General features: G+C 46.3%; 1 protein-coding gene across 1 annotated transcript in view; it reads left to right on the top strand.

The window, feature by feature from the left end:
• Positions 1 to 27,870, top strand: part of MYO18B (myosin XVIIIB) — a 189,498-nt gene that overhangs the window by 156,613 nt on the left and 5,015 nt on the right. Inside the window, exons 39-41 of the mRNA XM_041003594.1 lie at positions 7,134 to 7,264; positions 15,502 to 15,546; positions 16,553 to 16,690. Of these exons, the coding sequence (XP_040859528.1) occupies positions 7,134 to 7,264; positions 15,502 to 15,546; positions 16,553 to 16,690 (314 nt within the window). The remainder of the gene's footprint in view (positions 1 to 7,133; positions 7,265 to 15,501; positions 15,547 to 16,552; positions 16,691 to 27,870) is intronic.

Genomic DNA, 27,870 nt, shown 5'->3' with positions numbered 1-27,870 from the left:
TTGGTACCGCTTATCTGCAGGGTTTCAGTCTTTACAACAAAGAAGCTTAGATGCCCCAACCATTAGAATGTTGCTGCCATGGGAAATTAGACCAAGAAATCCAGAATCAATGTCTCTTAGCTTAGAGTCCCTCCAATTTTCACCGCTGGAATGATGTTTCCGGCAGATAGTACAGGTAAAACAGAGTGACTCTCCAGATATCTGCTTTCTTTGCCACCTCCCAAAGCAATATATGAACATTCTAACAGGTATTGTCCAACAGCCAACCAGCCCCATAAGACCACTTCTATGTAAGTTAATTAAAATGAAAGAAAAGTTATTCTGTCCTAAGTGGCACTGGCCACATATCAAGTACCGAACATACAGCTACTGGACAGGAGACAGAATCTCCAGCAGGCATAATTCTCTTGAATATCATCCCAAATTCTTTCCTATTTGTTCTCAGCTCATTTTCCAATCCCAGCCAGACTTCTCCCAAGGGTGGTGCTAGCTAGGCCACATATCATTTACCATTTCTTTTGCATTCACATATGGATTTTCTTGCCACCACAACACTGTCTTAAGGAGAGAGAGGGTTCAGGAGGAAGTGAGAGTAATCCTTGCTCAACTGAGCCTCACTTGGTCCCTCGGCTTCTTTGGGTCAAATTCTAGTTGTACCTAAGGCCATCCGTGTCTTGGGGCAGAAGGCTGCATACACTGTTGTCATGTCCTAGTTCATCCATGTCCCCATAACATATCATTGCATTCATTTTAAAAAAGTTAATTCACTGACTGAACTCTTTCATGTGTTACCATTTACTCTCAATCCTACCCACCCCCAAGACAGTAGTGTCTCCTAATTATCCACATGGCTGCCCAATGATCAGACCCACAGAATCTTAGCATTTGGAGTAAAAGCATCCTTACACTCTGCAAGCCAGAAAATCTGAGGGATTGGAGAAGGTTGAATTATGCTACACAGAGATTATTAGTCTTATTAAGCTGAGTTGTATGGGCTTGACATTTGCAATAGGTCTAATATGGTGAGACATCGTTGATTTCATGTGGGACAACCTAATAGAAGTAGGAAATTTTGAAAATACAGATTATTTTAGGATTGTTAGCTCCCATCCCTGCAGAATTTTAGAACTGCAGGATTTTATAACCAAAAGTAGAGAGCCTTTCCTGGAAAGAGCCAGGGAGTGTCTTCCACCTTACAGCCCAGAATGTCTCTATGTCAACCCATGAACTCTGTCCTGAGAGATAGAAGGCAGAGTACATGAATAGCTGTGTCCCAACTTAACATGTCTGACACAGAGGGCAGGCCAATTCCTTGGATTTGCATGAGAAGTTTATAAGCCTGTCTGCCATGACTCCACAGGGTCCCATTAAAAGGTAGAGTTACTCTAAGATCAGCTTTGCTTAGTTCAGATCTTTGTATCTCTCAGGATAGCATCTGGGACTCAGACAGGGAGTGAGATGGAGAAGGGGCCTTTGAAAGCTGTGGTTACTATGTTTGCTGTCACTGGAAAAGACTGAAAGAGCCTTGTTGTAGAGATGAAAAGAAAAAAAAAAGTAGCATGTAACTCTTGAAATCAGTGTCTGGCTTTGGAAGAGATGGTCAACGCTGTGAACAAAACCCCCTCCTTCAGGAACCAAGAGAGGTTCCTAAGTGCTTGGGAGAGTAGAACTGATGGACCTGCAGGAGTCAGGAGGCCCCCCGCTGCGAGGTGAATTTGATGTGGCTGTTCATCCAAAAGACACGCACAACTGGACCATAACCTTGAGATGTGGAGGGAAGGGAGAGCACAGGCACACCACTTAGTGGTTGTTGTGCCTTCCTGCTGAGTCAATAAATGAATCAATGGGCCGTGAGTGGCTAAGTGGCTGAGATAATTTTAGACTCCATCAAAAGGAAGATCACAAAAGAGTACAGAGGTAGTTTCCATATCTTTATGTCCCGCTGATGTGCGCTCCGGGTTGCTAGTGTCTTATGCTAGGTTGCGGGGATTGGGGGTGGGATGGCAGAGGGAGCCACCTGCCAGCTCATGCTTATGGCTTTCCATGTCTACTGTGGGACAGCCTCTGTGAACGTCCTTGTAATGCACTGCTGAATCCAATCTCAGCCTGTGTTGTGAGATCCTATTTTTTATCTCTGTTTTATACATTCAGCAACGAAGCTTACAAGAAGGCGAAATGATTTGCTCAAGCAAAGTAGGAAAAACTGGCACCGGTACTGGCATGACCAGTCTCTTCAACTCGAACTCTGTGCTGGCATTTCTCAAATGCCACGTGCACATACCTGACCTGGGCATATTGTCAAGGGTTGATTCTGATTCAGTAAGTTGAGGCCCAGCCTGAGACTCTGAGTTCGAACCAGCAACTAAGTGACACCTGGTCATGTCTGGAGTACTTGGCTCTATATTATCCATACACTTTCTCTCTGAAGCCACTGAAGGGGGGGGAGGCTTATGATTTTAAGATGAGGTCATACAGCAGGAAGCATTTTATCCAGGTTCACATCTGTCTGAGTCCTAACCCTGTTACCTCCCTGGCACTCTGCCATCAACTACATTCATACTTCTAGGTTGGCTTTCAATGTGGGGTGGTTGAGGGATCTGTATTGCAGTCTGGACCCTAGGGAAGACATGATGGGATTTGGAAACTTTGACGAAATGTTATTTCATGTGAAAGAGAGAGAGAGAGAGAGAGAGAGAGGAATCTTCTGTCATCTGGTTTACCCTCCAAAATTCAGCAACAGCCAGTAGGGTTCAGCTAGAATGGAACCAGAAGCAACTCAGTCCAGGCCATCCACATGGTGGCAGGAACCTACGTACTTGAGCCACCACCTCCTGCCTTCCAGAGTGCACAATAGTAGGAAGCGGATTCAAAAGTAGAACAGTGGAGTAACAGGCTAAGCCTCCTCTTGCTAGTTCCAGCATTCTCATAAGGGCATCAGTTCATGTCCTGGCTGCTCCACTTGTCATCCAGCTGGAAACGCAGTATAGGATGATTCGTGTCTTTGGGTCCCTGCACCCATGTGGGAGACCTGGAAGAAGCTCCTGGCTGCCAGTCTCTGACTGATCTAGCTCTGGCCATTGCAACCACTTGGAAAATGAGCCAGCAAATAGGAGATTTCTGTGTCTCTGTTCTCTAACTCTGCCTTTCAAGTACAACTAAATATTGTTTTAAAGGAGTGACATCAGACTTGAACCAGGCACTCTGATACAGCATTCAGGCAAGCGTCCACCACTGGGTGCATTTGTTGTTGACACTCCTTGGAGTAGAGAAGGAGGAGATGCTGCTGGTATATAATAGGAAAAAAAAAACCCCTAGGATGCTTCTGAACATCCTGGGACACACAGGGACGGCTCCTGTCACCCTTACAGCATGAAGTATTGCCAAATGTTCTTGACACAGAGGTTTAAAGTCCTCACTTCCCCAGCCCAGTGTCCTCTGGTCCCCCTGTAATAAATCAATCTTCTATCCCGGTCATTTCACACTGCTCCAGTCTTCTGTAGGTTCCAAGACTTCAGAGAGAATTAACCACGGAGAGACCCCAATGCACACCTGCCCTCCAAACGCAATCCCTTTTGCAAGGGGCTGTCCTGAGCCCATCCTGGGCACCCCTGGTCAGGTGTAGTCTTGCTTCTGGTCCATTCACTTCTTGTTCTTCAAAGAGTACACAAGATCTGATGCCCAACAGGTCTGAGAGAAGGGGTCTCTCTTGTGTGCTCCCCTTTTGTCCCAGTGGGTCTCTGGCTGGGTCCTAGCTTGTTTCTGTCTCTGGCAGACTGTTTTGGGGGGAAGCATCATTCAACTTCAGATCCAGGCCTCTGCCACTAGCAGCACCAAACTCTGGTTTTCAGGTTGATGTGGGAAGGATTTGCTGCTTGCAGATCACAGAGCAGCTAAATTTCCCAGATGACTCTGCCAGATGGGGCTTCCTGCCTGCTGAAATGTGGGATGGACACAACGGGCAAAGGGAGCCCGGTGGAAGGTGATAGGTGGTCCGGGGCTTTCTTGCTGTCAGCTTGTCCCTGTCCACCTAGCTAATTCATCCTCTCCACAGACCCCATGTTCCGTTCCTACCTTCCCTCTGAGAAGTCGTGAGTCATACATTCCAGTCCCCTTATTCTCCTCCATGTGGCCCAGTCAGGTTTCCCTAGGGCCTTGGGGATGCTGCTGTTCTTTCTGTTCTGCAATCCCTTCTAAGAGTGAGTGCATTGCCGCCCCTGGTTGAGGCTTTCTGCTCTGCTAAGCACATATACCACTGAGACAGTGCTATCCCTGCCCCTGTGTTGCCCACGAGACAGCTGATGGTCAGCGAGGTTAGGTGATTCACTAAAGATCACATGACAGGAAAGCAGCAGAATCCCCACTTTCACCCTTCATGAGATTATGAATCCCTGTGAACTCTCTCCAATTGTTTGGTCTCAACCCAGACCTGCCTCCAACCTTTTCCTCTACACACTAGGAAGCCCCCTGATACGTGAGATTCTTACTGATCCTGCAGGGCCCTGTCTTGAGCAAGGTGCCCCCAGGCAGAGCTGAGTGCGGACTGCTGAGCTTTGTTCTCATATCCCTGCACATGTCACCTAAAGGGTTCTTACCAAGAACAACTCAGACCCAATGACTCCCCACCCCCAGCTTTGTGGTCTCTCAGCTATGTGACCTCAGACAGGCAATTTAATGCTCTGATCCTCAAATGTTCTTATCTATAAAATAGACAACCTGTTCCCTAGTGTCTGGAATCCCATGGTCACAACACCCGAGACACATATACATCTGATGGGCTGCATGACAGAGAAACCAGGGACAAGGGCAATCTCCTGGGAGAAGGGGACCGACTCCTGAACAGCATCAGAGGGGCCACTCGGTAGACAAGCTTGGGTAAATGTCCTTGCGAGCTCTCAGGACCACAGGGTGCCCATCATTCTCCTTGGTGTATTTATAAGCTGACATGGTGATGGCCAGTGGGGAGCACCTTGGCTGTGGTGGCGGTGTGTCCCTTATTTCCTTTGACAGAACACTGGCCTCGAGCCTGGAGCTCCCTGCCTCAGGCTGTCTTCACCTGTCAGGCCCGAGACAGGGATTTCACAGCTGGCAGCACCCATCAGCTACAATACGCCTCTGGCCGCTGCACACATCGGCTGCTGCTTCACCCTCTGTGGCTCTGGCTCTCCTCCCCACTGGGTCACCCTTGGGCTTGCTCAATTTCTGCTCGCTGCCTCACTCTCCTTAAGAAAAAGGACTGCAAATCACTGGAAAGGCAGATTTAAAATAACATGAACAAACAAGCTGATGTGCCCAAGAGAACCGAGCATGTCCCTCTCGTGGAGAGCAGCCCTGGTCTATACTTCGGACTTGGGGCCAGGAGGATCAGCTTTCCAATTCATAAAAAGAAAGAAAGAAAGAAAGAAAACAAAACAAAAACAAAAATAAAAACAACAGCAATAAAAACAAAACTTGCTCAGTTTACTTGAAGGGTAGCATTACAGAGGGATAAACAGAATCACAGAAAGAAAGAGAGAGAGAGAGAGAGAACCTTCCATCTGCTGGTTTATTTCCCAGATGGCTGTCATGGCCAGAGCTGGGCCGGGGGAAGCCAGGATCCAGGGTGGCAGGAACCCAAGCATGTGGGTAGTTTTCTGCCAGCAGTGCCAACGTCCCATTTGGGTACCTGTTTGTGTCCTGGCTGCTCCACTTCCCACCCAGCTCTCTGCTAATGCTCCTGAGAAGGTAGCAGAAAAGAACCCTCATGCCATCTCCTAAATCCTCACATCCACCCTCCATCCATCAGTCAGTGTGTATGTGTGTGCTCCTTCAGAAAACATCCCACTCCCTCCACATCATTACAGCAGTGTAATGGAAAAATCCCATCCATGAGCCCAATCGGCCCCGTTTGTAAATATCCCATGCTCTTCAAGTGGATTCTGCAAGCATGGCTGTGCCTATTACCTGCATAGATTTGGGTGCAAAATGGATCTCTGCTTCCTTCTGCTTGCCATCACCCTTCCATCTGACATTCTAACAGCATCAAGAGAATATGCCTTGTTTTTAAACCTTGCCAGTTGCTGGGTACAGCTTTCAGCTTCTCTGTCGGTCAGTAGTTCTGCTCCACCCATCTTCACATGCAGGGCTGTGCTTTGCTGTTTGGTTTATCAGCCTGAGAAGGACTGGATTCTTGGTGTCGCCTAGGGCTTCAGGCTCAGCGCTATTGACATTTGGTCACATAGTATGTGGGGTAGCTTGTACTGTGCCTTGTAGAGTGTTGACCAGCATCTCTGGCCTTTGCCCCAACCCCAGCCCTGAGTGGAGACAACCAGAGACGTGTCTAGACATTGCCGGTTGACTCCAGGGGTGACAACTCACTTTCTGTTAACAGTTCTCATGCTAAAGGAGCGGGGTGAGGCGGGGAGTGAAATGGATGGGCCAATAGAAACCAAAAGCTTTTCCTAACAGCCCTGGACAATGAGAATGAACACTGAGAATGAGTCGGGGCCACAATACTCGCGTGCCAGTATGCCCTTTATGATTCTGCTTGTCCTACATCTGTGAAATGGGAACAGTGATTGTAACTCACCTGTCAGGACTGTCATGGCATGAACCTGTATAGTAACCCACATGTTTACTGGCTCCAGAAAACATTCCATCAATTCCCATCATGTGTGTATGTGTGTCATCTTTGTCTTTGCTGCCCTCTGAGGATGGAAACGTAGAGGCATCTGGGTGACCAAATTGGAAGAAGCTTGTCTTTGTTCTGCTCTCTTGCCAACCTGCCACCCCAGATCCAGTCCCTGGGCTCAGATTCAGAAATCATCCTCTGGGATTATTCTCCATATGGACATTCCCTAATCCATTCCATGTTTATCCCGGCCACATGGCATTGCTGTTTCAGAGCCTAGCTCTGGGGTCTATACCCTGGATGCAGCAATTGCTGTATCCCTGCTCACAACCCAAGGGCTCCAAGGCAAAGCACCCACCCTATCCTATACAAAACGTGAATCCCCTAAGAGTCCAATAATTCCAGCTGCAGACCAAGCCCCTGAAGGAGAGTCCTGCAGGTGACAGGTGCTGGTGAACATGTACGAACGTGTGGGTGAGTTGAGCTCTTGCCTTAGTTGACTTCTGCTATGGCTCTCTGTATCCAGGAGAAGTATGTGGAGGAGCTGGCGGCCGTGAGGCAGACCCTGCAGACAGACCTGGAGACGTCCATCCGGAGGATTGCTGACCTCCAGGCAGCCTTGGAAGAAGTGGCTTCGAGCGACAGTGACACTGAGAGGTACCCTGCAAGGGACCAGCAGGGTTGGGCACAGCTTGGTGGAGCTATTGGGGATCCAAGGACACTGAGGAGCTGGAGGGTCACTGGCTTGCTTGGAATGTGGAATGCTACTGCACTGGTGCTGACACCTCATTACATGGAAACCCTCTGGCCTGGTTCGCCACACCCATGTGGCTGGGCAAGTTGCATATCTGATCCAGGTCTTATTCCCTTACCTGTAAAGCAGACAAAATCCTATTAGGAGAAACCACAGGAAATGGCCAAGAATCAACCACCTTTGATCTACAGATTGGAAGTTTTTAATGTGCAGCCTACTATTCACCTCTGGGGCTGTTAGATGTTCTGTGGATGAACATTACTTAGAACAGAGCTAGACTGTAGAAGTGCGAATACATGTAAGCTTCCACCAAACAATGAACATTGCGTTAGAAACAAGGATGCAAGGTGGTTAGAAGACTGATAGTCAATTGCCACAGGCCTTGGGAAGGCTGCTCACCTGCAGGAAGCTCAACGTGTCCTAGATGGGCACATGGGTCCATGAGATTGTCGCTTGAAGATGTCCCTTGCACAGTCTGCGAGGCTGTCCCTTGCAGATGATCAAAGCATCACGTTCCCAAGAGACAGCTCTTTCATCTCCTGGTTCACTTGCCAGTTGGCCTCAATGGCCAGGACTGGACCAGGCCAATATCAGGAGCCAGGCATTTCAACTGGGTCTCTTACTTGGGTGACAAACACCAGGGAACTGAATCAGAGGAAAGAAGCCAGGACGTGCACTGGCACTAATATGAGATCCCACTATGCCATAATGCCTGCCTCAAGGGCTTTAACTAAAAACGTTTTTTCTTTCCTTTGTTCATGCTCAAGTGGCTCCCATGCATGCTCTGAATATTTCTTCCCTTCCCTGTTCATTTGCTCAGCTGCCATACAGCTGGTAAAGTAGCAAATACTAATGGTGTAGCCACTTCCTAGCTCACGAATCTGCTTAGACACCCCCACCTCCTTTCTGCTGCCCTCTTCTCTTGTTCTTCTGGTGTCATGACAACTCACCCCAGTAATTAAAAACCCCTGTCCACACAACTGGTTTGTCCATTAATAGAACAAGGCAGCATTGGCTTCAGTCAAAATGAAAATGAACAGGGATCTACGTGATGGCTCAACAGGCCAATCTGCTGCCTGCAAGTTCTGGCATCTCATGTGGGCCCTGGTCATGTCCCTGCTGCTCCACTTCCCATCCAGCCCCCTGTGTATGGCCTGGGAAGGCAGTAGAGGATGGCCCAAAGCCTTGGGACACTGCACCCACATGGAAAACCCAGAAGTTCTTGGCTCCTGGCTTCTGGCTTCAGAATAGCTCAGTTCTGGTTGTTACAGATATTTCGGCAGTGAACCAGTAAAAAGAAGATCTCTCTCTTTGTCTCTCCTTCTCTTTGTAAATCTGCCTTTCCAATAAAAATAAGTATATCTAAAAAATGGAAATGTGTGACTGATGGATACTGGGATGCCTTGCCAAACAAGAAAAATTTTTGAACCATTTGTACTTGTGTCGCAAAAGATGGTTTTTCTAATAAACAATAGAAGATTAAAAAAAAAAACTTGGAAAGAGGTATAAGGATCATAGTTGGAGGTGCCAGTAGCAAGCAAGTGAAAATTTTGATAAGAGACCAGGTCAAGATTTCTTGTTAGATGTGTGGGGAAGTGAAATATGGTTTAGAGGCAGGATGATGGCTGGGTGGTGAGATCATCAATAGGACATCTCTCTAGTCTGCTCTGGTGGGGGGGAATCCTTTTCAGTCTTAATTGGGCTTTCCCCTCATCTTTTTGTAAAAATCTGTTATTGATAAAGAGAGACAGACAGAGAGAGAGAGAGAGAGAGAGAGAGAGAGAGAGAGAGAGAGAGAGAGAAAGGAGAGAGAACACAAACTTTTCCTGGATTACTACCCAAATGTTTGCAATAGCTAGGGCTAGGCCAAGCTGGATCCAGGGATCTGGAATTAAGTCTAGGTCCTTAGGTGGGTACCAGGACCCAAGTACTTGAATCACTACCTACCAGCCTTCCAGCATCTGACTTAGTATAAAGTTGGAATGGAACGCAAAGCCACAGTTCCAATGAGGCACTAAATGAGACATGGGTATCTCAACCAGCACTTTAACTCTTGCACAATTGCCCTATATCCCCAACATCTTCTTAAAATCTCAGGCTCTCTCTGCGTTCCTGGTGATAAAACACATTGTCTGTTTTGATCCCCCAGTCTCAGTTTTGTATATGCCAGCTTTGTGTCCATCTTTCCATGGTCCTGTCTCTAGTGCCTTACAGTTGGTCTCCCTCATGCCTTCTAATAACTTTTCCTGGACTGGACCACTGGTTTCCATGCAGCACCTGCCTCATCATTCCCAGTGTTGAAAGGGAGCTCACCTGTGTGTGGCACTGCTGTTGTGAGGGTATGAAGTGACTAGTTCATAAGGAATTAGTTAAGGAATGCCTCCTGTACCCAGCAATACACCATGCAAGGTGTAGGGTTACTGTGGTTGGCTATGGGGAAGACCATGAAGGGCATGGGGTCTCCATTTCAACCAAATTGATTTCCAGTTAGGAATCCCATGGCAAATTTCTGCATGCTCTTGACCGAGTTGATTCACCTCTCTGAGTGTTAGTCATTTCATTGCTAAGAGGGGTTAGACATTACTAAATGAAACAACAGGATGACCTAGAACCATGGCTTATAAATCACAGGTATTCAACAATTATCTACTGCATTCATTCATTCATTCATTCATTCATTTGATAAAGTCTTTCCTGGCCCTTGTTCCATGCCAGACACTATGTTAGGTACTTGTATCTTTCCATTCACTCCTCATTGTCATTCTTCATTACCAGTAAAGAGATTGCTTACCCAAAGTCAGGCAGAAGTCAACATTCAGGCCTGCACTGCTGTGTGTGTACAATTGCTGGGAACAGGGAGAGGTGTCAGCAGGGCTTCTGCTCGCATGGAAGTTGCATTCTGATAGAAGCATGTGTGTGTATGTGTGTGTATGTGTGTGTGTACATGCACATTCAAGTGTATATCCATGTCCATAAAGAAAATGAACACTAAGAAAATGCAAGAGTTATAGAGGCAGAGAACACAGTGACATAATGAACAGTAGGTAGGTAGACATACCCTCTTTCAGACTAAGTGGAAAGAGGACTCGAATGAGAAGGAAGATGTGGGGAAACATGAGTTAAGGCAGAAAGAGGTATGTTCTAGAAAGTGAGAGAAGACTAGGATCTCCAAGGCAGGCCAATGAGGGAACAGTGGCTCTCTCTTCACCCCACCCTCCCATCTTTCTTGTCCTCTGGAAATGGCCCACAAAACTGCCCACAGACACACCCAACCTCAATCTGTTAAAGTGAACAAAGAACCCCAGACAGGAGTGGTTGCCTTCTTGGTAGACTCCAGGGAGGACAGGAAAAGGAAGAGCTCTTTGGTCAGAAATGAAAGATTTCAAGGCAGTGGCAATAGGGCGATCACCTAACTGTGGGATCTTCTCAGTAACGGTCCATGACCCCTGGGATGGTTCTTAGCATGTCCTAAGTCTCAGCAGAGCAGGGTCGTGTGTGTGCCTCCTTGCAACTTGGAGTTAACACCCAGCACAGACCTTCATAACATCACAAGTCTGAGAAAACAGGGAACAAATTAACCACCAAGATATCTTAACTCATTTCAAAGAATTGCCATGGTACAAAGCATGTTAGATCATGCCATGATCAACTTGGTCATCACCAATTAAAAAGTAGACACATGGGTCTGGCGCAATGGCTCAGTGGCTAAATCCTCACTTTGTATGCACTGAAATCCCATATGGGCACCAGTTCATGTCCTAGCTGCTCCACTCCCCATCCAGCTCCCTGATTATTGCCTGGGAAAGCAGTAGAAGATGGCCTAAAACCTTGGGACCCTGCACACACATGGGAGACCCAGAAGAGACTCCTGATTTGGGCTCAGCTCAGCTCCAGCTATTGCAGCCACTTGGGAGTAAAGACAGAAGATCTTTCTCTCTGTATCTCCTACTCTCTGTAAATCTGCTTTCCCAATAAAAACAAGTAAATCTTTCTTTAAAAAACAAAGTAGACATGTATTGTTAAGTTTTAAGTCCACTGTCAAGAGCATATTTTCCACCTCCAATCCCAATGCCACATTGGTTTCTTCCTTGTGCTGGCAGCTCCACACTACACTTTTCTTGTAATTATTTCATTACTAGGAGTGAGAAGTTTGGATTGGAGCCTGAGGGATTGGTCTGGGGTGCTTCTTCAAACTGAGTTCTCAATTAGGATTCAAACCCACCCCAGGTGGGGAGGAGAGAGAGAAGAAGAGGGAGAGAGATGCTATAACTGCAGGTGAGGTTCTGGGAGAGACTTGTTCAAATTATAAAAAGTCACATTTTCCCATGTTGGGAATTAGATCTGAGCGTAACAGGCCTTCCAGGCTCGAAACAGTGGCTACGTGCTCAGAAAGACAGGTGGCCTGTGAGGTAGCATTTAGACACGTGCCCTCCTGCAGTAAGGCCCTGTATTGTAACTCAGACTCTGGCGGCAGCCTTCTTAGATTAATGGAGAAATGCCTGAAGCTGGTCCCTGGGGCTTGAAGCATACTCATTACTCACAGGGGAGGGAGGGAGGCGTTAGCTGACAGACGATCCCCATCTATTCCCGGCTCAGGGTGTGCAGCTGCTCTGTCTGTCGCTTTGGCTGGAGGGGGATTTTGGTGGGCTGCAGAGAGGTCAGTGGATGACCTCTGACTCTTGGGTATGCTGAGAGTACATCAATTCCTCCTCAGCTGGCCCCAATCTGAAACAAATGTTCTGGCAGAGTGCTGTGTCGCCTAGTCAAGTGTTAAGTTGGACACTTTCCAATATGCATCCTGACTAAAATGAGGCTGCAATAGGACAAGTAGGACACATAGAAAGATCTGGGCCCAGATTTTTCAGGCTGGCCCCAATCAGCCAGGATTCTAGGACCCAAGATCTGCCGTCATGTCAAAGCTCCCTGATCTCTGCCCAGTAACGGGCATGTTCTGAGGCTGAACTTGGAGTCTGTTGTGATGAACAGGGGCCAAGGAGTTTGGGTGCTTTTTTTTTTCCAGGTCATATTTGCATTTAGACTGGAGTTGTCTGGCAGAGACTCTCCTTAAAGAAATACACCTGAAGACATCTAATCAATTATCATGCTCACCATCTACCCCCCCTGTTTAAAAATCACTGCCAAAAGTTCTTTTAAAGAAAAAAAAAAAGCAACTACATGCACCAAGGTGAGAGAAGAGACTATTGTTGAATGTCTGTTTGCTACTCTAGTTCTGGCTGATTTTCTTCTGATCTTTCTTCCTGCTAATCTACCCACGAAGGCAGTAGATTGTGGCCCAAAGACTTGGACTTCTGCCGGTAATTTGGAAATGACCCCAAGGGAATTCTGGGCTGTTTGCTCCAGCCTGGCACAACCCTAGACATTGTGTCCATTTGCGGGATGGACCAGTGAATGGAAAGTCTCCCTCTCTCTTTGTCTTCCTTTCAAATCAATTATTCTTTTTTAAAAGTGCAGGTTGTAGTTCTTAGACATTCTCAATCCATTCTCTTTATTGTAAACGTACTCTGTTTTGCTGAGCCTCCCCTCCATCAACACACACACATGGCAGGGAATATGTGGCCCACGCTGGTCATCACCCTTGGTCTAGACAGTATTTTGTCATCAGACAAAATGACCAACCACCTGGCTGATATTGACTTCTGACTCAGGAGTCCTGCCTCAAATTCAAGTCTATAGGCAGAAGCAGTCAGTGCACAGGTGCTTTAAAATGTGGGATTAATTAGCATGCATGCCCACATATTTTTATTTGTTCTCATGCCTGGTTCTTTCTCACAGTGATTTGCTTAAGAGGAGCTTATCATGACTACATGTAAGCTTTTGTTCTTGCAAGACTTATTCTTCAGATTCTTCACCATTTCTGATGGGTCAGGCCTGCTGCTGCTGCACTGATGATGATGATGATGATCATGATGATCGTAATGATGTGTCATACATTGGCTTGGAAAACTCTGGTCTTCCGATGTAGGTGGAAACCCACACTGAGATTGGTTGGATGACCTGGAAAGCAAGCTTCAGATGAAGACAGTTTAAAAGGGGGAGATTGGAAGTGAAGGTGTGGGTGAGGTGTAAAGAAGCCCCGATGAGTGGTACAGCAACAAGAAGCTAGGAACAACTGAGAGTAATAACTGTCCTGCAACTTAGAAGGTAGAAGGAGAAGGAATTATCACCAGAACCCAGGGAGAGAGGCTGGCATAAGGAATGAGAGAGGAAAAGGGAGAGTGGGCAGGGAGATATGGAAGAAGAGAGAGGGAGAAAAGGGAGACAAAGATGAAAGGACTGAGTAGAGAGGGTTGTCTGGCACAAAGAGCTGTGGCCTTTGCGGGACAGTCCCAGCACAAGGAGATGCACAGAGAGGAATTCACAGTGAATACTCTTGCTCCTGCTTGGCCTGTATCCTGCAACTGTCAACTGAGTTCTGCTTTGGCTGGACACAAGGGGAAGCCGTGAGGGGCAGAGAGTCCATTGGTATGGGCCTTGTACATCAGAGTCCAAATGGGCAACGGGATGGAGAATGAGCATGAAGCAAAGTGGAAGTGTAATGGGAAGATGTCCAGTGCACAAGGTCACCATGAAGTGAATGGGTTCCCAGTGATGCAAGCAGAAGCCCTTTCAGAAGGCACGGATCTGAATGTTGCATCCACTCATGGGGATTCACACTTACAGAGTCTGTAGGATATACAACAGATAAGAATTAACAGATGAAGTGGCCACTATGGTGCAGCAGGTTAATCCACTTTGTGAGATGCCTTCTTCCTATATTATTGCCTCAGTTCAAGTCCCAGGCTTGATCCAGCTTCCTACTAATGTGAGTGCATGTTGGGAAGCAGCAAATGATAGTTCAAGTACTTGGGTCCCTGCAGCGTGCATGAGGGAACTGGATTGAATCCCACACTCCTGGCTTTGGTCTGACCCAGCTCGGACATGTAGGCATTTGGATAGTGGAATAACAAATGCTATCTATCTATCTATCTATCTATCTATCATTGATCTCTCTCAAATAAAATAAAAATAAACTTTAAAAAACAGAGTTAGCAGCAAGCTGTACATTGATTAGTTGTGGGGTGATAAAGACTTTCTTGACTCAAGGTTTGAATAAATATTGGTGTTTAGTCAGACACAGTGTGAGAGGAACTATTCCAAATGTAAATGAATGAGTGTAACTATGTTTCTATAAATCTTGTGCCATTTAAGAAAAAAAAATTGCATATCCTTGGAATTAGATATCAGGACATGGGCATCTTTAGGGGCCATTATTCTGCCCACCACAGGGTCATTTATAAGAGGTAGTTTTGTTTCTGTTGTGAAGACATTGTGTGTGTGTGTGTGTGTGTGTGTGTGTGTGTGTGTGTGTGTGTGCCATATTTGTTGAAGGAAAGAACGTTCCCTGAAGAATAGCTACTGCTGTAATTAATTTTCGAGTTCCCCACAATGCTGTGGGAAGCCACCCTGCCCCATTCCTACATTGCTAGGCTCACAAAGGACATAAAGCACAGGCCTTGTATGTGGACGATAATGATGCTGTTAATAACAGGTAGTACAAGTTGTACTAGAGTAACTATAATGTTTGCTGCTGTCTAATTAGCAGTATCTGTTGGCTTGGGAACCATGCTGAACGATTCACAAAGGTCATCTCATGGGCCAGGTTCAATGGCTCAGTGGCTAAATCCTTGCCTTACATGTGCTGGGATCCCATATGGGCACTGTTTTGTGTCCTAGCTGTTCCGCTCTCCATCCAGCTCCGTCTTTATGACCTGTGAAAGCAGTGGAGGATGGCCCAAAGTCTTGGGAAGACCCCAAGGAAGCTGCTGCCTCCTGGCTTCAGATCAACTCAGCTCTGGCCGTTGTGGCTACTTGTGGAGCAAACCAGTGGGCAGATCTCTCTCTCTGTCTCTCCTTCTTTCTCTAAATCTGACTTTCCAATAAAAACAAAAGGTTATCCCATAAATCTGGAGGCAGACATCCAGTTTTAAAAAAGGGAGGCAGGGCTCAGAGGAAGCAAGCAACTTCCCCTATAGCACACAGCAGCAAAGGTAGAAGGTGGGGCACAAACCCAAGTCTGTCTGCCATCAGTTAACCTGTTTCCCAGGCCATGTAACAGACTCTAACCTGTGATTCCCTTTAGTGTCCAGACGGCGGTGGATTGTGGCCCTGGCGGCAGAAAAGAGATGTAAGTTAACCTCGAGTGGAACTGAGCAGCTTCCAGGGGTGAGCCCCAGGGTCTGAGCGGCTTCCAGAGGGAGCACCCACACTCACTTGAGGAACTTTCAGCAAATCCCACAAATGCTCCAGCTATTCCTCCAGCCTACCCAGTCATTGTACAGAACCTAGGGGACATACAGTTGAGCTAATCTCTTTCAGACAAAGGAATCCATGCTTTACCATGTGGCTGCCCCCTTCACTGGCTCCACAGGACTCCAGAATAGACTTTTTAGACTGACATTTAGGCCTTGTGTATTCTGTCCCTTCCTTTCTTCTCTGCATGTGGTTCCTATTTCCATATGGTCTGTGTCCTGGTCTTTTATAACCTCCCTACCTGAAATTTCTTTCTTGAGTTGCCACATGGCAAAGTCCAGTCCTGGAAAGGAAATCTCAACTTTATTTTTCAAGGCCTTCTTTTATGTCTCCAGGAAGTAAATCCCTGTCACACTTAAGACTCATTCACTGTCCTCAGAGTCTTCAGAACAGGGTCAACGTGAAGTCCATGTGTTCAACTCCCCGACCCATGATATCTCATATCAAATTATATGTATATAATTACATAATTTGATAACTAATTATACTTATCATACTTTTATGATGCATAAAATTCAATGCCAGGCTTCATCCCCCTCACTGGGAAAGCTTTGATGTCTGCACTGGAATGTTTGTCTTCTCAAGGAGGAACACAGCAGTTGGTGGCATGGGCATTGGAGCAAAAAGGAACAGGATTTGTGCCCCCAACTTCATCACTGACTGGCTGAGACACCTTGGGCAAGACCTAGTTTGGCCTCTCCAGATCCAAGCACTTCTACCTGTTACAAGGGCACCGTTAGTGATTCCCACTCTGTAGGATGGGGGTGATGTTATATATATATGCGCCCAGTGGCTGGCTTAGGTCAGGGGCTAAATGTCTAGTGATTGCTGTGACTACGATTGTTATCATTAAGATGGTGTATCTTGCTTTCTGATTCTAGGGATAGCATCTCCATCATCAGTTCCCAGCCCGAGGGCAGTTTGCAGTCCTGGTCGAGCTGTACCCTCTCGTTGGCTGCAGACTCAGCGAGGAGCCCCTCTCGACAGTCAACTGTCAGCAGCCACTTCCACAGCCCCAGGTAAGGGTATCTCCGTGCCACCTTCTCGTGGCTCACAGCTCCTAGCACCTCTCAGACTTTGCATGTGTGAAATTCCCACTTTCCAGCTGTGGACTTTAGTCAGGTTGCCATGGAAGTCTCTGCCTTTTTACCTGTAAAACATGGACCATAACTGTATTTATTAACATAGATGCTTGGAACATTGTAGCTTTAATGGGATCTTCCCCCAAACGTGGTTTTCCATATGATTTGAAATAGCACAGAATAAGCATTTAAAAATAACAAGGAAGTTGTTGCTCCTCTGTAAGGCAAATCAGACTAGCATTCCATTTTTGAATTAAAAAAAAAACTTTCATTATCATCACTTGAGTGTTTTTTAAAAATGGAATGTCATTATAAAGGAAGTGGAGCTGAGTTAATCCCATTTGGGGGTCTGAGCTTTATTGAAGGTCAGTGTTTTCGAATTTCCCTACCACGGCGGGAGATGAATTTGATTGTGACATGTGATGGGCCCTTGACCAGTCTGGGATTTCCAACAGGCAGGCTGCCCTGGCAGATGGGTCCTGGAATTCATGGAACCTCAGCTGTTTGACTGACATCCATCTTCCCTCTCGCTTTTCAGCTCCATTGCTCCGAGTCCTACCTGGTTTTCCTTTTCAAGGGCGGCCCTCTTGTAATTAGGAGCTAATGGCCATAAATCAGAAATTAGGGATTCTCCAGGTGTGTAATGAAGATGAAATGTATCCCACTTCTGTGATAACAGAAAGATAAGATAAGATAGAAAAAAATGTGATAAGATAGAAAAAAATTCACAAAACTACTGGAGCCAGTGAGCCTGGCCACCCCTTGTTGATTTGAAATGTGTTTGTCCTGTAGCAGGGGACGGCAGTTCATGCTGACCTTTTGGGCACATTTGGCAAGTGTTGACTGCCTGGCAGATCATCTTAGGCTAAAAGATTCAATGTCGAATATATCAAAAGGAGGATTCTATGCATAGCAGTACATCTAGGGAGTTAATTAAAGCAAGATTATCCGATTACTGCTCTTAATTAGAAACATGGGTCTATGGGAGAAAGAAGTGTAAGTCTGAAAGGAATGAGAGCTTTTCTCTCTTGATTACTAAATACTTTTGTTCTTTTCCATGTGCCTGTGCAAGGAGTAGAAGCAGAACTAGAAACAGCCAGAGCATAGTGCACCTGCTGATTAACATTCAAGCTTTTTTTGTTTTAAGTTTAATTTATTTGAGAATCTTGTCCCTTAGCTCACTCCTCAGATGCCCGCAACAGCCAAGGCTAAGAACTCAATCCAGGTCTCCAACACAGAGTAGCAAGGATGCAGTTATTTGAGCCATCACCTGCTGCCTCCCAGGGTCTGCAAGTTTTGAAAATACCCTCCTATACTGAAGAGCTGTTTCCTTGGGTGTACACGCTTGTCCAGCTCATCCTTTTACATTCCTTTAAAAGTTTAAATCAGGAGCCTGTGCGGACTTATTGATTGTAGCCTTGTTTCAGTTCTAGGCTCCCTCTAGATAGTAGCTATGAACCTGTCAAGCTTCAGACAAACACGCATCCTCGTACCCGTAAGCAAATGATTCTTCTGCTCACTAGACATTTATTTGCCTTTTAAATTTGTGTCACTGTCACCCAGTTGCCTCCACATCCTTTCTGCTGGGAGACTCTCTAACAGCAGAGAACAGGACTCCTGTACAGCTGTTCTCGTCTTACCGGCCCCGTATTAGGGCTCTTGTTCACCTGCTCTCCTGTCTTAGTGGCATATAGTAGGACCAGTAAATGGACGTTTTTGATTTGACTGAGAAAGAAGGTCGTTGAAAAAAACAGAGCAGGGAAAGAGAGCAGTTCTTTGCCAAGAAAATAAAAGCATTCCCGTGTTATTTATAAGGGAATGTCAACGCTGAAGAAATACACCTAAGGGCTCGTGATTTACAGCCCAGAATCATGCAGCTGCTGCTGATAAATGCACACGATACTGGAGACAGAGACACTAAATTACCTCTGTGGCCCCGGGAGAGGGAGTTTATGGGCTTGACGGTGGCAGTTGCACTTTGTCGGGGAGTCTCTCTCAACATCTGGCCACAGGTGGTGCCAAGGCCGATTGGGGGCTGGCAGGCTCTCCCTGGTCCCTGCTGCATGCTCAGCCTCTCCTCCCAGGGTCATTGCCCTATGGGAGTAGTGATTTAGCTATATAGATCAGCCCTAGTTCTTTCTTGGCTTCACAGCACAACTGGAGTTCCTTGGGGAGCCCAGGTGCAAATAGACACTGCTTCGTTTAGCTGAGCAGCCTGCTCATGTCTCACCATAGGGCAGTCACTGCTGCCACCATTGCACTGAGTGGCTATCCCAAACCACTCTGACTTCTCCAGCACCTCTCCCTCACACCCAGGAGACCTCTCCCAGTCTCATTCCCTTCAAAGAAAAATCATACTGTCTTTGGCTTTCTACTATGATGTCGTCTGTACATTCAAAGCACATCAGCCTCCCTCCTCCCTGTGGTCCTCAAAGGAAAACTCAGTCCTGCCCTGTACAAGGTTAGCTCCTATTTGTTCTTCCCTCCACACAATACCCCAATCCTTCCAGGGTGCCCTTCCCCTCCTGTATCTTCATCGTCTCTCATTCCAGTTGTGTTCAAGGCCTCAGGGGCCTCCCCAGTATCACCCTATCCTTGCCCATCATTCTTCAGACTTAGTTACTTCTTTCCCTGCCCTTGAGATCCAAGCTTTGCAACAAACAGGTCGGCAAGCACTACATTCCTTTTCTCCACTCTCCTGAACTAGTCTTCTACATGCTGTAGCCCGTTCCCACTTCTGCCCTGCGCCTGTTCTCAACATGTCACTGGATTCTAAAGAAACAGACCAGGGGACATTCTCCAGCCTTCATGTTGCCCTAGATTTCTCTCCTGCATTGCAAACTGTGGAGTCTTGCATGTGATTCTGTTTGCTTGGCCTTCGACTTCTCTTTTCTGGTTCCTTCTCTACCCTATCGCCATCGCATCCCTCAGTTGTGGGAGTGCCCAGGAGGCTGCCACTCTCACCTGGTTTGCTTGCTTGCTCTCCACATGAGTAACGGGTGGTTCTCCTCTTGTGCTGTCTTACTCCCCAGCTGTAAAAATGTGACTCTTGGACCAAGAACAAAACTCTAAGGTTCTATTAGGCTCTAAACATTTGAATCACAGCCAAATGTCAATACTGGTCACCAACGGCTGTCTGCCCTTAACCATGCCTAACAGCAGGCTCAACCCTCCTCACCCACCTCTACTATCAATATCCTTGGGTGGTTCTGTCACTCACGAAGCCAACCAACCCATCTTGGGCTGTCGCCACCACCACACCCAAACCCATGTCTGGCTAAACCCTAAATCTTGCCTATCTTGTCTATTGAAACAGATACTCTTGATTGTACCTTTATTACATTACCAATATCTTTTATAGAGTAATTAGTTTGCTTTTATTAAAAAGGCAGAAAGAGAGAACAAGAGACTATACTCTGGTACACTTCCCCAAAACCCACAATGGCCGTGGTTGGGTCAGGCCGAAGCAGGGAGCCAGGAGGTTCATCTTGGATCTCCCTCTAGGGTAGCAGGGACCCGATTACTTGAGCCATCATCTGCTCCCGCCCAAGATGCTGGGGATGTTGGGGGAACTGGAAGAGCCTCTTACCTTGCAGTTAAATCAGTGTCTTTTACCTGGCTTTGGAAAATAGGATCATTCTAAACCATGGGAATAAAGGATCCTGCAGCAGAATGTATCGTGTAGATACAACGATCAGAATAGCGAGTATTCTCTACCAGGAGAAGGAGGAAATGAGGTGATAACAATAGAATGGAAGTGGTTAAGGAGTGTTTGGGGTTCCCTCTTGGTAGATTTGGGACATGCAAGTAAAAAATGGTATTCCACTCAGAGACTTGATGTATCCCTCAGTTTCAGTGACCAATCACCACTGGATTGGTGATGCTGTGGTTTTAATTTAGTGCCAAGCCCAGCTCCCTACTGTGGCTGTTGGACTTGTACCACATTGCAATGTGAGCCGTGGAGATTATTGTATAAATTATTCTCACTCGCATAATCATCGTGATTTTAATTACTGTGTAATCTTCGCTAATTACTGTTGTATGTATCATTTGCTTTGGTGCCGATTTAACACAACTGCTTTTCGTTTTGGCTAAAAAGATGGCATTACAACTTTTCCTTTTTTTTTCCTGGGAGGAAATTTGCTTTCCGTAAACACTTTACAGCCCCATACTCTTGGCTTACAGTTCTTAGTTAAAAAGAAAATGATTTAGACAGCACCACCACCCCCGTTTGTTTTCATCTGGTATAAAGCTGGCTCGAATTAGCAGAAAGGTCTAAATGATAGGGTGATTTTTTTTTTTTAAATAAAGTCGTATTACTTTCAAGGAAATGCAATTATACTAGCACAAACATGAAGCCAAGGATGGGTCACGTGAGGGCTGCTTAAATGATTAGATAAGACTCGTTTGTAATTAGTTCATTAATTATGTATATGGGAATGAATGGGGCTTAGCATTAAAAGCAGCATGTTCTCAAAGTAGGTTAAGCATCCGCCACTAATCTTATTTCCACAGCACACGTATTTCCTGGCCTCTGAATTCTGAGAACCCGAGTGCAGGATAAGTTTAATCCATCCTGAACATGACTTAATAAATAGGTCTTTTATGAATACAGTTTTACATCTTCCTGGAACTTAGGGGTTCTCCTCTGGTTTATGAGTATTAGGAAGATCCGTGGAAAAGATGTTGAGCTAGGAAGTACCAGATTGTTTGAAGGCAATGTCCTGAGATCTTGAGAGACCCGATTGTAAATCCAGGAGACATCCATAAGGGGCATATCACTCTGGACAGATTTCCACGGAAGAAGGGCTGATTCCTGACCACAAACCCATCCAGGTCTTATAAAATTTGACACTCCCCAGAATTACCTGCAGGCTTGTAGAGAACCATTTGAATGTATCATTGATGGCTCATAATGTTCTCTTTGCATCTGCGGCTCTTTCTGTCTGAGCTAAAGTTTCACTTGAAAGAAAAACATGGGCCTGGCATGATGGATGTCTCAATTGGCTGATCCTCTGACGTCAAGCATGAACATCACATGTGGGCATTGATTTATGTCCTGGCTGCTCCACTCGCCATCCGGCTCCTTCCTTGTGGCCTGGCAAAACAGTACAGGATGGCCCAAATCCTTGGGGCCTTGCACCCATGTGGGAGATGCTGAAGAAGCTTCTGGCTCCTGGCTTTGTACTTGTTCCACTCCAGCCATTGTGTCCACTTGGGGAGTGGACCAGTGGATGAAAAATCTTTCTCCTAGTCTCTGCTTCTTTCTCTTTCCCCAAAGTGACTGCCATCCTGGTGTCTAACACCCCAGAGCAGGTCTGTTTTGGAACTCTGTAGAAACAGAGGTGTCCAACCTGTGTCCTTTGAAGGCTAGCATCCTGCTTTCAATATTAAGTTTGTGAGATTCTCCCACATAGGTTCACTATAGTAGAAACTCCCTTTTTCTCTTTGTTCTGTAGTTTCTAATGGTGCTTTTCTGCAGGTAATTTTGTACCTCCTCACTGCCACCCTTGCCCAGGGCATATTCTGCAAAGTCTGGAGACATTTCTACATAGCATCTGGAAAGTCTGGAAATTCTACATAGCATCTAGTTGGAAGAGGTCCGGGATGCTGCCCAACCTCCAATACATGAACAAGACAGGTAGACCACATAGAAGCATCTGGCCCAAAATTTCAATTATGCCACCACTGGGAAACCCTAGCCTAAAGTACTCCATTGTGTGCGTATGAAAGAATGACTTCTTTGTTGAGGTATTGGTGGACACTGGGGTGTTTCCACTTTGGCACTATTATGAATAGCACAACGCCGAACATTTTTGTACACACCTCTCATCAAATGAATGATTAGATTTCTGCTGGGTATATACCCAGGAGTAGAATTGCTGGGTGAAAAAAAAGAATCTGGTTCCAGGTTTAATAAACACTATCAAAATAGTTATTCCAATTTATCGTCCCACTTGCAATGAGTAAATATCTCAGTTATTCTACATCCTTGCCAATACGTTTGTTGTTGTTTTTTTTAGTTTTAAAGCTATTCTTGGTGAATATAAATGTTATGTTTTTGTTTGAGCTTCCATTTCCCTGATAAACACAGCTTTTCATGCACCTGTGTCTGCACTTGGCTATCTTCTTTGGTGAAACATCTGATAAAGTCTTAGACTCATTATTATTTTTTCTCTTTGGTGGTCCTTTTGGATTAGTGGGAGTTCTTTATCTACTGTAGATAAAACTGTTTTCTAGGGTATGTTGGATACACTGTATCTTTTTCATTCTCCTTAGGTTTCTTTTGATAAACAGAGCTCTCGATTTTACTCTTTCCTGATTTATTCTTTACTGTTTAGCACTTTTCACATCCTGTTGAAGATTTATTTGCCTGTTTTCATGGAAGAATTCCCCTGTGTTTTTTGCAGACACTGGATTGACTTACTATTCATGTCTAGATAATACATGGGGAATTGCTACTTATTTATGAGATGAGCGGAGTTTAAGATTCATGGTTTCCCATCTAAGTATCTAGTTGGCCCAGCATGTGTACTTAGAGAAATAGTATTTTTCGCATTTGGTTCCAAATGGAGTGATCTTATACACATACATGTGTATCTTTTTTCGGATTCTGTCTTGCTCTGTGTATTGATTCACATACTGCCTTCCTTGCCGTAACTCTACGGGGCAAGCCTTGCTTTCTGCAAGTGCACGTCCTCTAAGTCAGCTCTCCTTCAAGACCCACTCATGACTGCTGGGCAGTGCGCCACGCAGCCCTGTGCTTGCTGTCAGTGTGTTCTCCTCCTTCCACAATCTGCTCCGGCTGCCTTGGTTGACTCTCTGATGTCTTTGCCTTTAGATTCTGTTTTTCTACTTTTTCTCAACATGTGGGGAACAGGGACGAGTTTGCTCTGGTACAAACCAGTCATTCATACCTAGATGCCAAATGCTGAGCAGGACTTTCATTCCCTTCAATAAACATTTTTTCCCCTTAGTTTCCTAGCCCGAGAAGGCATGAAGTTTCACTAATGTTTCTATACAGTCACAACTTGGTGAAGCCATCTCTCCCTCTAGACTGAAAGTCCCTAGAAGGTCGTGTTACTGACCATTCCCCCCTCGCCGTCCCCAAGAGCACCTAACATCACGACTCAATGTGTGACTCTGGAAGAAGATAAAGCATTGTTTCCCTTTGCTTAAAACTGCATTTTCATGGGAGCCTGAGTACTTGGATGAGAAAGTCTGGGGTTTTATGGATCTGTTGCTGTAATACTAAACTCACTGAAATCAATGTCTTTACATTGGGGCGGAGGGAAATGAGCTTAAAGCATGCGAGTGCAAGTTGAAACTACCACACAAGTGGGGTTCTTAATGACTGCACCCATCCAGAGACATGTTCTTTCAAAGCATTGTGGTTAATGTATTAGAAGGTAAATGAGCCGAATGTTAGGACTGTGTGTGCGCTGTCTCAACTGAATGTGTCTTGGGAAATTTGTCTTACTTTTTCTGATTCCAGTGAGATGGGGTTCCAGCTCCTTCTTGGACACTCCATAAACAGCTCTGGAAGCTGATGCCATCCCGTTGAAGTGAAGCCAACCAGGTCTTTGGTTAGAGTGTAGAAGTAGAATTCCTCTGAATTCTTTTTTGGAAGCCAGTATCACATCTACTTCTTTTAAGTCCAGACAAGTCGCTTTAAGCGATGGTTAAATAGGGCAACTGGAGTTTGAATAAATTAACCCAGGTTGGGCCAAGGTCGAAACCAAGAGCCTGGAAATGTGGCTGGGCCCGTGAGTACTTGAGCCATCACCTGCATCTGGGAACATGGATCAGCAGGAAGATAGATCAAAAGTAGCAGTGCCAGGACTTGAACATTCCAATCTGATATGGAATGTGGAGATGTGGGCATCACAAGCTGTACCTTAAGCCGTTTGTACCCAAAACCACCCCTTGATGTACTCTTCTTGATGCTACAGTTCATAAAAGGAAGATCAGATCTGGTCTAGTTCTGAAACTGCTTGTCTTATTCAGAGACACAATAAACAAACAGTAATTGTAGGACAAGTGAGGGGGAACCTGGTGTTTCGGGGTGAGGTGGAATGGTGCTTTGGGAGCGAGAAGAGGCAAAGGATTTCTAGGGGAGATTCCAGTTGGGCTGAATATTGAAGGGCAAATAAAAACTGTCACCTGTTTTTGTTTTTAATATAGAGCAGGGGCATCCCTGGAGACAATAGTGATGTCTCCTCATGGGTGGGGCAAGGGATGCCTCCATTGGGGGAGACTGGATTGCCTTGGCAGGCAGTTGGGGAGTGAACCAGAATCGTGTGTGAAGTGCCACTTTCTTCTCCCATTCTTTCTTCTCATTTTCCTTCCTCCCCTGCTTTTTCTTCCACTTCTTCCTTTACTTCCTCCCCACCCCCGGCTAATAAAAATGATATCTGGACACTGTGAACTCTGTTCTTCTATACCTTAATTTAATAATTAGTCACACTTTCTACAGTGACTTCATAATTCTGATTCTGAAAGATTTATTTATATGGAAGCAGGAGAGCCCTAGGCTTGTACTCCCAGCACAGCTCCTGGCTTTCAGTAGATGCTCAGCCAGGGCAGTTGTGGTGGTGACTTCGTCCTGTCAGTTATGGGCTCAGGCCCAGCAGCTCTCTTTCAGATGCTCATCGTATGGCCCTGGCTCCTTACTGTGGAAGGGGAGACCCAAGGCTCTTCCTCTTTGGGTAGATGCCACATCAGGAGTTCCCAAGATGTTTCTGAGAGGAGCCTCCCCTAAGAGAGTGGCTCTTCCCCCACTCATCATTTGTCTATCCTTGTCCTCAAGCCATCCGGAGTCCTCTATACATCACCTCCATCCTTGGCCAAAATTCCTGGAGGCAGGCACGGTAGCATCTTAACTATCCTCCACACATCCCTCACACAGCACCAACAGAAGGAGTTCTGTCTGAGGGTGCTGGAAAGCATGAGTCCTCCCCAGTCCCCTGGCTGGGGACACGCAGGAGGGCCACTGATGTGTCCAAATCCAGGTGAGGAGCGAGAGGATCACCTAACTTCAGACAGTGCACTTTGGGGAACTCACCTCAAAGCCTACAAAAGGGTGTCTGAATTTAGATTCAATTCAATTCTAGACACCATCTACACAGAAAGGAGTGGGCGCAAGCAGCTTCTCACCTTAAGAGGTGATACAGACAGGAAACAGGAAAGAAGTCATAGTCGATGCAGGTAGATTTCTGCATGGTGCAAGCAAGAAGGAGCACTCGGTCGGGGGCACCTGCCTGCCTTCCCTCTTCCTCTCCCCTCTCCCTCTCTCCTGCCTCCTCTCTCCTGTGCACGCTTCTCTTTTTCTGCTTCTCCTTTTGCCATCTTCCTATCTTCTCCTTTCCACATCTTTCAGATTGATTGATTGATTTGGAGTGACAGAGAGAGAGACAACTCTTCCATCTGCTGGCCCACTCCCCCCAAATTTCCACAGCAACCCAGGGCTGGGTTGGTTCTTTCAAGCTTTCTGCCTTGATGGAATCCAGCACTAATGACTGAACACCTCCTACAGGCCACATTCAATGCTAACCCAGCAGACACAGGAAATGAGCCCCTGTAAGGTCCTGCCAGTTCCGACTCATGATCTAAGATTCCCCATCTGCTTTCCTACACCCCTTTATTCCTGTGTCCTGGGCTCATCCTAATGACTACCTCCTCCTCTCTCTCTCTCTCTCTCTCTCTGTGACTTCTATTTCCTCTGCTTCCTCCTGTCCTGGTGGGAGCAGGATCTGGGGGTGGACAGGACAGCAGAGGGCCAGGGGATCTGGTGACAGGTGCCCTTGATGCTGCCATCACCACCCGGCGGTAGGAGAGACCAAGTGCCCAAGGCACATCCATCACAGCCACCTTTTTTCAGGGCCAGGACAGAAGAGAAATGACTTTTGTCAGTTTTGTGACAAGCCCTTGTCCTAGGCATCTTCCATGCTGTTTATTAAAACTGAAAAGGAAAGAAAAACATCCAGGTGTGTGAATGCCATCTTGCCATGTATTTAAGGGAGCAATTCAAAAGCCGTGATCTTGACAAACACTCCTCCAGGTCATCTCCAAAAAGCCCTCCATCTCCTTCCTCAGTTCGTGTCCAGCTGTGACAGGCACAAAAGGTGACAGGCAAGAAAAGGCCAGGGAGACAGATTCTCCAGGAAAATGCTGTGTAGCTCTCTTCTTAACACTTGGGGACCAAGGCTTCTCCTCACACACATGACAAGGTCACAGTCCCTATCTGTCCATTCTTGCGTTAATCCCTGAGCTTTCCATGGGGTCCAGGGGCAGGTGAGGCATGGGAGAGTCAGAGATTAGTTGTGATAATGATCATCATTAATTGTTAATGCTCAGTGATGAATAGCCATTAATGGTTGGTTATTAATGATTCATCTGAGCTGTTAACTGTGGTTTGAGGAATTGTGGTATATTCCATGTGAGGTGAATACTGTGACCAGGAAAGAAGGGACATGGAAAGGGGCTGAGTTAGGCCAAGGGAATAGCAGTCATTCTCAGAGAACTCTTTAATAGGCCATCATGGCCATGGCCACCGCCCTCAGGCCCCAAGGAGAGAGTTTGCAGGAAGGGGGCTTGGTAGTGGTGATGGTTCTGGGTGGTGGTGGTCAGGGATTAGCTGTACTCTGTTCAAACTGCTAAAATGATAGTGTCACTGACAATGGTTCTAGAGGCTAAGAAACCTAACATGAAGGTGCTGATGGATTCCCTGTCTGCCTTCTTACAATGGATTCAGGTGGCAGAAGGGGTGAGGGACGGGCTCCTGTTTAGTCCAGCAGGTAAGTGTCTGTCCACAACCCATGTCAGAGAGCCTGGGCTTCCACACCTGTCTCCAACTCCTGCCGCAGCTCCCTAGCTTCCCACCTTTGCAGACACTGGGAGAGGGGGCCGGCAGTGACACCCACACAACAATGGGTTTCTAACACCTGAGTTTGTGTTCCCAGATTCTGGCTTTGACCTGACCCAGCCTTGTGTTGATGTGGAGATTTGGGGGCAGTGGGCCAGTGGATGGAAGAGCTGTCTCTGTCACTCCAAATCAATCAATCAATCTGAAAAACCAGGAGGGAATAAGGGAGTTCTCATTGGTAAGGGTGCTGATC

The sequence above is a fragment of the Ochotona curzoniae genome, unplaced genomic scaffold (assembly GCF_017591425.1).
Source record: "Ochotona curzoniae isolate NIBS_2020 unplaced genomic scaffold, NIBS_Ocur_1.0 scaffold_274, whole genome shotgun sequence".
NCBI lineage: Eukaryota > Metazoa > Chordata > Mammalia > Lagomorpha > Ochotonidae > Ochotona > Ochotona curzoniae.
Note: the sequence above shows the minus strand (reverse complement) of the source record. Positions and strands in the feature narration are given on the sequence as shown.